The sequence below is a fragment of the Octodon degus genome, unplaced genomic scaffold, assembly GCF_000260255.1.
Source record: "Octodon degus isolate 3935 unplaced genomic scaffold, OctDeg1.0 scaffold00033, whole genome shotgun sequence".
NCBI classification, from domain to species: domain Eukaryota; kingdom Metazoa; phylum Chordata; class Mammalia; order Rodentia; family Octodontidae; genus Octodon; species Octodon degus.
The window spans coordinates 4710525-4723105 of record NW_004524609.1 but is presented as its reverse complement, the minus strand read 5'-3'; the positions used below and the strand labels follow the sequence as shown (position 1 = coordinate 4723105).

Genomic DNA, 12581 nt, shown 5'->3' with positions numbered 1-12581 from the left:
GAACAACACGTCAGTAACTTTTCAAAACATAGCTAACACTCCCTTATTCATTCAAAGGACGGCTTCTGGCTCATCTGCTATTTTAGGTTTCTTTCTATGTGCTTTGAAATGTTTCCTAGGGCTCTGTGTGGCGGATCTACCCAGTCAGTTCTTCTCACTCCTTCTTCCTCAACACAGGGCGGCAGTCTGTGTATGCGCATGGCCCAGCTGGAAGTGCGCAGGCTGCCTGCTGGGGCCCGCCAGGGACTTAGCAAAAGCCTCAGACCCCCCAGGTTAGTCACACCCTGGAAAGTGAGCAGGACCGGAAGGTTCCTGCTCGCTTTCTAAATATAGATACCTCACGGAGGCCATGGGACGCACCTGTGATCCCAGCACTCTGGGGAGGCTGAGGCAGGAAGATGACAGATCACAAGTCTGAGCCCCGCCTGAGCAACTGAGTGACTCTATGAGACCCTGTCTCAAAATTTAATAAATAAATAAATAAATACTTGTGCCCTGTTCAATCCCCAGTCACAGAAAATAAAGTCTCAAACATTCATGCTATTGGGATACAGTTAACAAATGACAGAGCCATGGGGCTGGTGAGATGGCTCAGTGGTCTAAAGCACCTACTTAGAACAAGCTAAGCTCAAGCAAAGCACAGAGACCTCGGTTCAATCCCCCAGCACCACATGCCGGCCTGCTTGCCCCCTGGTGGGCTGAGCTGGCCACACAATAAATAAATAAATAAATAAATAAATAAATAAATAAATAAATATTAAAAAAAAAAGCAAAACAAATGACAGAGCCAGTCTCCAAATCAGGTAGATCTTCAGCCAGAGCTGTCACCAGTTTGGGTTCCTGCTCGATTTCTCAAGTCTGTCAGCCTCGATGCCACAGTAACATGTATTAGATTTAGGAATCAAGAATGTAGTTTTAGGAAACTAAAAAGGAGCCAGGCATGGTGGCGCACACCTGTAATCCCAGCACTCCGGAGCTGAGGCAGGTGGGTTGTTGCGAGTTTGAGACCAGCCAGGTCTATGAAGTGAGCTCAAGGCCAGCCTGACCTGCAGCGAGACCCTGTCTCAAAAAAGACAAAAAAGAAAAAGGCGTTGTAGATGGCTGCTTCAGAATTGTAAGGACCTTCTGGCTGTGCGTGGGAAAGCTGGCGGGCCTTTTCTAGAGCATGTCTTGGCTTGTGCCCTGCAAGGCCCAGGCTTGTCCTTGGGTGCACGGGCCCCCACATGGTGCTGACTCCCCGCTCCCTCCCGAGGCTGCTGACCAGGACTGAGTTTGCAGGAAGCCTCTGGAAGGCACTGCTCCCTGCACAGAGCCCTTCTGAGCAGACCGCCCCCTCCCTCCCTCCCCTGCTCTTAAGTTGGCAGCGTCCTTCGGGGAAGCTGTTCCTGAGTTTCCTTTGCTTTCAGTTACCTTTTCTCTTACGAGTGTTGGACACCAGCCCCCCTCTGCGCCGCTCTGAGAGACTGCTTACTATGACTGTGACCGGGGAAGCCACGGGGGTCAGAGGGTGCCAGGCACCGCGCTTTTCTTATTCTCAGTTCTTAGAGCCTACAGCTTTCAGGCTGTATTTGGCTTGCCATTTTGATGATGGTGGTGATGAAGTCCGTTTCCTAGCGGGGAAGAGAGACCCCAGAAAGCTGCCCTGCCCAAGCCTCATGCATTCTCCGGCCGGCTGCAAATCTTGGTCGTTCCCATGACTTCAGCCATGGAAATGCTTGCCCCCCGCAGAGTTACCCCGAGCAGATACCTTGGGTGCTTGCAATAGTTCTCTTATTCTTTGGGATTTCATGAAATGGGGGATCATTTATTTCTCCAGTCTTTCTTTTATTATGATAAAAAATAGTTACAATCAGGAGACTGCAGTGTATCACAAAATGTATGTTGTCATCAGCCTGTGCAGGAATAAATCGGATTGGAAGTGTGCAAAATTAACATCCATGTGGAAGTGGCCGTCATATTTGCAATTGAGAGGAGAGGAACTTTTAAGAGACTCCAGAAGGCAGTAGAAAACCAAAATTCCGTGCTTTGGGCGATTTCTGCCCCCTGCTGGATGCCGGAAGCAGAGCATCATATTCAGCTACTTGTTTAGAAAAAGATATTACAGAAAAACACATGATAGTTCAATGCACTAAAATTGTCCTGAAAGTCTCGACTCTATTTCAAAGTAAATGCATCTTTTTAAAAATCTGGTCTGCCGGGGATATAGCTCAGTGACACAGTGCCTGCCTGGCAAACATGAGATCCTAAGTTCGAATCCCAGTACTAAAAAGTAAAAATAAATTTAAATTCAATCTAGCCGGGCATAGTGGCAAACACCTGTAATCCCAGCACTCGGGAGGCTGAGGCAGGAGGATCACTGAGAATTGGAGACCACCCAGGAATACAAAGTAAGCTCAAGGCCAGCCTGAGCCGCACAGTGAGATTCTGTCTCAGAAAAGAAAAAAAACACAACCCCTCCACAACACACACACACACACACACACACACACACAGGAACTTGAAAGTGGTTAAGATTGTAGATACAAATTTTTTTTTTTTTTTTTTTTTTTTGTAGTTGCAGATACAAATTTTCTTGAGTCTGTATTGTGCATTGTACCAACAGCTGTAATTTTTCAATTCAGCTCTGTGGAAAAAAGAAAATTCCCCTTCAGGAAATTTCAGTGATTATTCACAAGGAAATCTTTAGGATTTCTGTTTTTTTAAAAAATGTATTTGATACAGGGTCTCACTATGCAGCTCAGACTCCTAGTGATCCTCCTGTCTCAGCCTCCCCAGGGCTGGTATTACAGGTGTGGGCCACCACGCCCAGTCTCAGTGGCTGACTCAGCGTGCCCAGGGGGTGGGACCAGCATGGCCTGTGGTGCCAGCGATCAAACCAGGTTCCTGTGCTTGCGTAAGCAGGCACTTAGTCTGCTGAGCTATCTCGCCAGCCCTAAAGAGTTCATGTTACGAAACTGTGTTTTGGGGCAAGGGATATAGCTCAGTGGCACAAGCACCTGCCTGGCAAGCCCAAGGTTTTCAATTTGATTCTCAGTACAAAAAAAAAAGGGGGGGAAAGAAAGAGGAAAAGAAAAGAATGTTTCTGACTCATTCAGTGTTATAAAACCTAAGGATTAATACACTATCATGCCATGAGGGCTGGGAAGATAGCTCAACAGTCTAAGCACCTGCCTGGCAAGTACAAGGACCAGGGTTCAGTCCTCAGTATCACATACCGTGCCAGCCCCAGAACCCCAGGTGCATTGTGTGGACCACCAAATCCAGGCATGGCGGCGCACACCTGTAATCCCAGTGCTGAGGAGGCTAAAAAAGGGGGATCACTATGAGTCTGAGCTGCGTAGTAAGACCCTGTGTCCAATACATAAAGATTTTTAAAAATTAATAATAATATGTCATGAATGTGCATTTCATATTTAATATTTCTAAAATGGATGTATTGTTCCCAGATAGCTTGGCCATGCAATATCAACTAAAAATCTAGCTTCAACCACTGAGTACAGGACAGAGGACAAGAAGGAATGAAAAGTGGGTCTCTGGAAGCCATAAGTGATGTAGTTAGCCCATGGGTGGCAAAGCTCACGTTTTCTGCAAAGACGAGCCCTCTGGCCTTTGTTCTGCTTGCCCCAGCAAGCCGGCTGCCTGGCTCTCTGCTCCCAGGAAATAAAAGTGGCAAAGGACACTAGGAATCAACAGTGGGGTGAAAATTAATAATAACAAGGAGAATACAGTTTCTGAGAATCAGAAGAGAGTAAGCTATAGAGCATGGGGAGGAGGCCATAGCTACATTCTTTCACGGTGGCTGGAGCCTTTTCAGTAGGTTCTGCTTGAGAGGTCGTTGAGTGTAGCTGTACTTAGCTTTAGTCTCTCATTTAAGAACATTTTAGGGGCTGGTGACATGGCTCAGTGGTCTAAAGCACCAACTTAGAACAAGCTAAGTTAAGCTAAAGCACAGGGACCGTGGTTCAAACCCCCAGCACCACATGCCAGCCAGCCCCGCCCCCTGGTGGGCTGAGCTGCCCCCCAGACACACACACACATTAAATAAATAAAATTTTTTTTTAAAAAAGAGAACGTTTTAGGCATTTGGGAAGCCTGCCCAGTCTGTCGATTGACTTGCTGAATTCTAACTAATGCTTTTTCTTCTTGAAACATCCTCACTCATAAATGATCCTGTCTTTTCATTCTCTGTTCTTTTTCTTTTGAGTTGCCTTGAGATAAGCTTTTATTTTTCTTAGCTTTGGGATTCATGGTTGTTGCCATCTTCTACCTTAAGATGAATTAGAACGTAGCACCTAAAAATAAAAAATAATAACTACTCTTTTTAAAAAAAAAAAAAAAAAAAAACCTAGCGGGACCGGGGAGATGGCTCAGTGGAATAAGCGTTTCCCTGGCAAGCCCAAGCGCCTGAGTTCAATCCCCGGTTCCGCCAAAAAATAAACAAATAAATAACATAGCATCTAAACAAGCTCGGGGTGAATACACAGTCAGGAAACCAGGAGCAGCAGGCTTTTGGTGTCCCCTCAAAAGGCAAAAAGTAATCTACAGAATAAGAAGGTAGCACGTTAATAAGTGCTGCTGATTTCTCTGATTTTATCCCACAAAGGTATCATCTCTGATCTAAAAAGTCAGCAATAGCTGGGCGCGGTGGTGCACGTCTGTAATCTCAGCACTTGGGAGGCTGAGGCAGGAGGAGTGTTATAAGTTCGAGACCAGCCTGGGCTACAAAGTGAGCTCAAGCCCAGCTTGAGCTGCGTAGTGAGACCCTGTCTCAAAAAGACCAAAATAATAATAATAATATAAATAAAGTCAGCAGTAATATGAAAATAATTATCATTCCAGATCCATGAATTACTTTACCTACCTTCTCTTTGGGAGAAGGATGACCAGGGTTAACACTAGTTCCCTATCTTCCACACCATACCACCATCAAACGCACACACATTCCCCAGGTCTAGTTCTACACTCTTCTGCTTAAATCTCTGTTCACAATACCTACAACACTCACTGAGCTGCGTTTGGGGAGCCATCCATACGGGAACATTGGTTCCAGGGCCACGCCTGGGGAAGACGGGGTTCCTCCCAGAGCTCCCTTTCAGTAAGCGCCCTCGGGCCCCGCGACCCATTCCCGTGTACCCTTGTAAGTAACAGCTCGTGTTCCTCTCTGTTTTTGCCTTGAAGACATGACAATGGATGAGGTCCGAGAGTTCGAGCGAGCCACTCAGGAGGCCACCAACAAGAAGATCGGCGTCTTGCCCCCCGCGATCTCCATCTCCGGCATCGCCCTGCTGCCCTCCTCCGTGCGCAGCGCGCCCTCCAGCGCGCCGTCCACGCCCCTGTCCACCGACGCACCCGAGTTTCTGTCTGTTCCCAGAGATCGGCCCCGGAAAAAATCGGCTCCAGAAACTCTCACGCTCCCAGACCCCGAGAAAAAAGCCACCCTGAATCTGCCTGGCATGCACTCTTCCGATAAGCCATGTCGGCCCAAGTCAGAGTAACTTTCTAGGAGCATCTCATGGGGTTTTCTATTTTCCTTTGGGGTTTTACTTTTGCTTCTTTCGTTGCTGTCTTCTGAAGGAACTTCTGGTGTAGGAAAAGACTGCCTTGTCTCTCAGACGTGTTCCTTTGACCTCGAGTATTGCATGTGGTTAAGTAATTTTACAAATAGTACGAATCCCTAAGTATGCCATGCAGCATAGCGGTAGATGTAAGACTCGCAGAACAACAGAAGGCATCTTCTGTAGCCGCCGCCGCCAGCCAGGGAGGGGACCTTGTTCTTGGGCACTTGTTGAGGTTGGCGTGGACTTAAAGGGTGAATCTAGGGAAGTTTGCACCCCTTTGTGCCGGGGGTGGTACAATGGTGAAGGCTCCTTCCTCCCATCAAACCTGAAATTCTCAAAACTACTCTCAGGCGTCACATACCTAATTGTTCAATTCTGAACTGCTGACCACCGATACTTGAACACCCGTGGTTCCTGAGATTCCTATTTTGGTTAGCCTGACTCAGGATTTGGGGCCTCCTTCACACTTTAAATTTTTGAAAATTTTAATTATGACTCTATAAAGGCTCCAAGTGCAATTAATAACAAGATCTTTCTACCTTTCACAGAATTTAATAAAGATTCCACTTGTATCTGTCTTTTAATAGCTTTCCCCTTTGTGCCCTCGTGGCCTCAGAAATCTTCAAGAATTGCAGGGGTGAATGTGACCATAGCTGATTTATTCAGAGTGACTCAGTTTAGGAACCAAAAGGCCCAGGTGAGACAAACATCTCTTTTCTCTACAGAGACCAAGACACCTTGACCTGTCTGCTTGCGTCACCCTGTAAAGGTGTCTCAGAATTTGCAGTCAGAGCTCACTGAATGTGTGCGCGTTCAGCAGAGTCCGCAGGCAGAGCGAGCTCACAGGGCCTGAGCGCTGTCACAGTCGGCTGTGAGTCAGGAGGGAGAGCGCGCTGTCTCCAGTTCCCCTCCTGGCTTTCCTCTTAATAGCATTCAGACTTCCTGGGATGAGCTGCCTGCCCCCAGACCGCTGAGAAGACTGCTGTGCTGTTGCTTCTTCCTTGAAATCCAGATAGCAGAGGCTGCTGGGGTTGTGGTCTGTAGAAGAGCTCTTGTCTAGAGCGTTTAAGGCCCTGGGTTCAATCCCTGGCACTGCACACACACACACACACACACACACACACACACACACACACACAAAGAAAGAAAGAAAGAAACTGAAACATTGGCGCTGGACCTGGTGGCACATGCCTGTAATTCCAGCACTTGGGAAGCTAAGGCAGGAGGATCACTGTGAGTTCAAGGCCAGCCTGGGCTACATACCAAGGTCAAGGCCAATATGAACTACATAGCAAGACCCCGTCTCAAAAAGGAAAAAAAAAAAAATTGGGAATATTATGGACATCAAGTAAATACTGCCATGGGGGAGGGACAAGGAGAATTACTGACTCCTATCTTTGGGGGGCAGGTATTAATAACAAATGTCCCTCTGTCTCGCTTCTATTTCTGCAAGTAGTGGGAATGCAAAATTAGCATCCAGGTTGACAGAAAGTACCATGTTTTGTCAAAGTGATGGAGAAGAGAACTCTCCTTCAGTCTAGAGAAAAAACAGGCGTGTTGTGCACCTCACTGCCTTTAAACCCAGAGGGAGGGCGCATAGACTGAACCCCAGCACCACCCTCAGGAGAGGAGCAGAGCACAGTCCTGCGCCTCCAGGCCATGACCTCCAACCTCAGGAAATGGACCTTCCCAAAACACAGATTCCAAAGGAAACCAAACAAACCAAGGAGCACGTTCTCCTAGCCTCAGCCTCGGCCAGTGGGCCTGCCTGCTCCCGTCCAGTGCCCGGCTCTCCCTGTGGTCTTTCCGGTTGAAACACTCTCCAAGGTGCCGGCGCTGGCCCCAGGAGCCCAGCACCAAAGTGTCTCGAGTGTCTCAATCACTTCTTTATCTACAGATTGACATTTAGCTTACAAAGCCAATACACCCTGTACTCAAAGAAAAACGGTTGCATATAGCTTAGGTCAACCATACACCTTTAATTAAGGATGATAGTATCATAGTAAGACACCTTCTTTGCATGGTATAGAAGCATGAATTTTGCTTGTAAGAAAACTGAATCTTTATCAACCCCCTTGACCTCTCAGTGGCTCCCTCTCCATGCGCTAGGACTTCTCACGAGAACGGCTTTCAGAAAACATGGAAATAGCGTATGTAATTGCTTACCATTTGCAAGCTGAAATCAGGGTAGGGATGGGGTAGTTACTGTCACATAGAACAAATTTATTCGGTGCAGCTTGTTAGCATATCTGGCTCCTACTTTTTCCACAGATATCACTGCTGTTTCCTTTTTCAGAAAGTAGCTTCAGCTGTCAAGGTCAGCAATTTGATATGTTTTAGAAAGCTAATTTCTGATTTCCTTTTGTGGGTTCTCTTTCTGTTCTAGCCAGCATAATACCCCAGACATCACTTGCAAAGCTACCCGTGGTAGTGTGATTCCTAACCAAGAAATATGCACTCCTTAAGTATGTCTAGTTTTCCTGTCTACGTGTGGAGCACTACGGGGAGCGGGGTGCAGATTCCTTTATTTGCTTTGAGTATCTAGTCTAGTCCTCACAAGGCACCGACCACTCCAGCATCTCTCCCATCTTGGTTTCCAGCCGTCATTTCACTTGCCCCATCTATGAATCCCTTACTGTGGGACACGAGCCCATGATGGGTGTGTACATAAGACACGAATAGTTCTTCTAAGGATGGAAATGTCAATGGCTGCATGATGGAAATGTAAAAGAAAACAAAAGCAGAAACTTGAATTTGCTGAGCATGTTTGAGGAAAAATAGAATCCTTAACTCAGTGCCTCTGTCTGCAATGTGGAAACCTTCGGCTTCATTCACCAAAATTGTATTATATCTGTACATATATAAATATAGTCTAGCGATCATACACCGCCAGTTTTAAGTATCTGGTAGCCAAATTAAAATAGGTAGTCCATAGGCTCATACCCTTGTTCATCTGCCTCATCTCTGATGTTAGCAGCAACCGTCAGAATGACTGTGAGCTTCGTCACTCTGGAGGACCTCACATATGCAATGTCCCCGTGCTTTGTTTGTCTGTAGCGTAGCATTCTTGTTGTGCCTGTGCTTTCCCTGGAGAAGAAGGTCTCAGCATCTGGACTGCATCAACTTTGTCAGAAATCACCTGGGAAGATCATTTCATTTTTGAGCTGTAGTGAAATAAAAGCAAGGGCAAAAGCTAACAGTGAAAGAGGCTGTGGACATTTTTAGTTGCCACCATTAGAACAGAACCAGTATGGGTTGACTGGTGAACTAACTTACGGTTCTGAGCTTCTGTTACGGTTCTGCATCGGTAGGCAGGAGAGTGCTTTTCAGTTACTTAGAGGCATATCTTCACCCGGCTCGGGATGTAACCATAAAGTAGTGTAGTTGAGGATGTGTAATGAAGACACTTCAAATCCAACAATGCTCCCAAAAGTAATTCTGTGGTTTTATTCCAAAGCACTGTAATAAACAGTGAGCTAAGAGACCAGATCCTAACACATCTTGAGGAATCATTTTTCAGTGAACATTTCAGGCTGAATGTGCTTATTCATATCTCTAAATTGTACTTTCTTCCTAGGCCGGGGAGGCTGCTCCGCAGTAGTGCACCCGCCCGGCATGTGATCCTCGGCACAGCAAAATAAAAAACAATTCTCCTTTCTTTAGTACGTCTCCATGGCTTGGAGACGATAAAGTAACAGGTCACTGGCTGGCCTAGTCAGTAGGAATTTTATTTTTGAGAAGGGCTACAGTATCGAATCTACCTAAAATCCATAATCAGATAACCCGATGGAGACGCGGCACCTGCGTGGTGCTTCCGAGCGCCTGACCCAGTAGGCCAGCTAACTGTCGGCCGCTGGACCCACAGTTGTTAAAGCTAAGGAAGAAAAAACAATTTGTGCAGCAGCTGTAACTTGATCATAAACAAACTACCTTCAACAGTTCGCCATTGCTGAAAGTGAAGCAGCGCGCAGTAGCCGTGCTGACATGCCGGGGCGCAGCATACTGGGCGCCTCCCTGTCCTACCTTCCGAATGATCTGTTTGCGTTGAACGTAAGTGTTGAAGCTTTGTAGGAGTTAGTGCAATAGGAAAATGTGCATCTGCCGAGAACTTTCCAGATGCCGAGACTCAGCGCCATGTTCTAAATGAGCAGGTGCGCGGGGGGTTGCTTAGTTAAAAGTCCTGCTCGCTGAACTGCCGGTCTCTGTCCAGTTTCTGCAGCACCAAGAAGACAAGAGGTCCTCTGCGGTGCTCTTACCCCTGTGTCATTGCTGGGTAGCTTCAAGCGTGATTTGTTGTGCTTACATTTCAGGCTGGGATCTTGATTGTTTAAATGAGCCCCAACACCACTGCCACTGCCGGCGGCCCTACTGTCAGAAGGCCCGGCGTTCCAGGCGAGCAGCCGGGCGAGCGGGAGCTGGTCCTCACACACGCTGACTTCTGTGTCATTTTATGGCTGTACTGTGTTGTTCCCCTGGCCCCTGTTATTTATTATTGTTAATAACTTACTTTTTCTTACATTCTGTTGTAAATAAAGTACAAAGCAATCTTCTTTCCAAGTGTAGGCTTGTTCTCTTTCCTTCTCAGGCAGTCTCAGGGGAATGGTGGCCACAGTGAACTTGCAGGTGGATGGGAAGAAGATATGGAGAAAGAAGAACAAGCCAGTACTCAGGCATGGTGGCCACATGCACACGCTGGTAATCCCAGCACTCGGGAGGCTGAGGCAGGAGGATTGCTGAGAGTTCATAGCCAGCCTGGGCTATGTAAGCAAATTCAAGGCCAGCCTCAACAACACAGGGAGGCCCTGTCAAAAAAAAAAAAAAAGAAGAAGAAGAAGAAGAAGAAGAAGAAGAAGAAGAAGAAGAAGAAGAAGAAGAAGAAGAAAAGAAACAAAGTAAGAAAACAAAAGAAAAAAATTGTAGTAGCTGTTACTTAGACCCAGCTCAAAGACCTACGAACAAGGTCACCTGACCTATAAACCTGAGGGACAGGACCCATGGTAGGAAAAGTCTAGGTGGCTGCTCTAATTATCCAGCCCAAAATTACCCAAGGTGAATCTAGAAACCCCTGGGATACATACATGACCTCATCTATCCATCTAGAAGATACCTGATTCTCTCTCCTCAAATTTAAGGCCACACACCCCAGAAGAGTCTGCAGGAATGACGCCTGCAGGACACTATTCCCGTCATGGGGGGGGGGGGTTACTTTTTTTTTTGTGGAACGGGGGATTGAACTCAGGCCCTTGCACTTGCTAAGGAAGTGCTTATTCCACTGAGCCATCTCCCCAGCCTGGGGGGTTACTTTTTAAGGTGAGCTAAAACCTCTCTGCTATGGTTTCCCCATCTCAAGTAGCTCCTGTGATCCACAGAAGGGTGCCCTGAGGATGGGAAAGGCAAGGGCTTAGTGCCCTACAGTCCCCACACCTGGCTTAACCTCTAACCTTTCATGGGCTCTCTCAGCTTACTATACCGAGTAGCTAAAAGCAAACAAAACAACCAGGCACAGTGGTGCATGCCTGTAATCCCAGCATTCAGGAGGCAGAGGCAGGAGGATCGTTGGGAGCTTGAGACCAGCCTGCGCTACTACGTGAGTTCAAAGCCAGCCTGCATTATTATGGCGAGACCCTGCCTCAAAACAACAACAAAACACACTAAAAAGTTTTCCCAAATCTATGAATCCAATTAATGCAAACATATTTGCTTTTGTAGCCCCAGCTTTGCTATGACCACCTCCCACCCTGCCTTTTAATTCTCTGTTCAAAACACACAAACTTCCCACGGGTAGCAGCCCAGCCCTTGATCCTGTGCACGCGGGCTTGTGCTGCTTTATGGGGCTGAACAATACGGAGCTGGTAAATATTTGGGTCTTGATGCTAAGTATGTAGACCTGTGCAGCACCCCTCCCCATCTCCCAGCACAGCTTTTCACCAAGACATGATCTCACCTGGGCACAACTCCTAGACTTCAGATCCACCACAATCCTTTAAAAAATGTCCTTATTGGGCGGCGAGCTAGCTCAGCAGTCTAAAGCACCTGCTTAGGCCAAAGGGCAGGCACCACAGTGCAATCCCAATCCCTGGCACCACATGTCCTGCCAGCCCCACCCTCATGGCAGGCTGAGCTGGCCACACTCACCCAAAAAAAGGTCCTTGTTTTCCTCAGACACCCTGGCCTGGGTGCTAGGAGGTGCTAGGAATGAACCCCAGGGGCTACCCCGGGCACTCAGCCTCTCTCCTGCTCAGCTCCATCTCCTGGCAACCTGGGCTTCCTTCGTCACCTCAGCCTCAAGTTCAGGATACATCGTGCGGCCCTGCTCAGAGCCCTTATTCTGAAATGTCATACACGAAAGTCACTGTCAAGCCTGGGGCTGTGACGGCTTCGCAGCTGCAGTGAATTTGTGTGCAGGTGTGCAGACGGTCCTGGGTCCTGAGAGCTGGGCGCTGAGCTCCTTAACCGCCCCTGGAGAGTCCTCCGGGGCCTAGAAACACACTAGAGCATTCCAAAGAGAGCAAAGTCCCCTCTGCGCTGGCACTGTAGTGTATCGCTTTTCTGAACACTACTCGAAAGGTACAAATATTTCTACAAGTTTCCCAGCATCATCTTGGAGTTTCCCTATTTCTTTGCAGTTTTGTTTTGTTTTGTTTCCAATACCAGGTATTGAACTCAGGGCCTTGTGCTTGCCAGGCAAATGCTTATTCTACTGAGCCAGCTCCCCACCCCCTCTTTGCAGTTTTTGAAATGCATGACTTAAACCCAGGGTTGCGACAGCTCTCCCTTGTCACCTGCCTGTGAATTTGTTTTTCTGAGCCTAGAGCTGTCGCTCACTGGCCAAACAGCTGCCCTCCATGCACCAGGCCCTGGTTCACTGCGCTGCACTCTTTCTTTCTTTCTTTCTTTCTTTCTTTCTTTCTTTCTTTCTTTCTTTCTTTCTTTCTTTCTTCTTTTTGAGACAAGGTCTCCCTATGCACTTCAGGGTGGCCCTGGCCTTTGTAACCCAGGCTGCTCTCAAATTCCATTCGATCC

At 47.4% G+C, this 12581-nt stretch overlaps 1 protein-coding gene across 2 annotated transcripts in view; it reads left to right on the top strand.

Moving 5' to 3' along the window:
- Pitpnc1 (phosphatidylinositol transfer protein, cytoplasmic 1) overlaps positions 1 to 6678 on the top strand; it is a 293224-nt gene extending 286546 nt beyond the window's left edge. The window contains exon 9 of one of the 2 annotated variants that reach the window (XM_004630031.2): positions 5179 to 6678. In XM_004630031.2, coding sequence (XP_004630088.1) covers positions 5179 to 5495 — 317 coding nt within the window. In that variant the 3' untranslated portion in view covers positions 5496 to 6678. The remainder of the gene's footprint in view (positions 1 to 5178) is intronic. The other variant, XM_023713925.1, reaches the window with a different exon arrangement.
- Positions 6679 to 12581: the final 5903 nt, after the last annotated feature.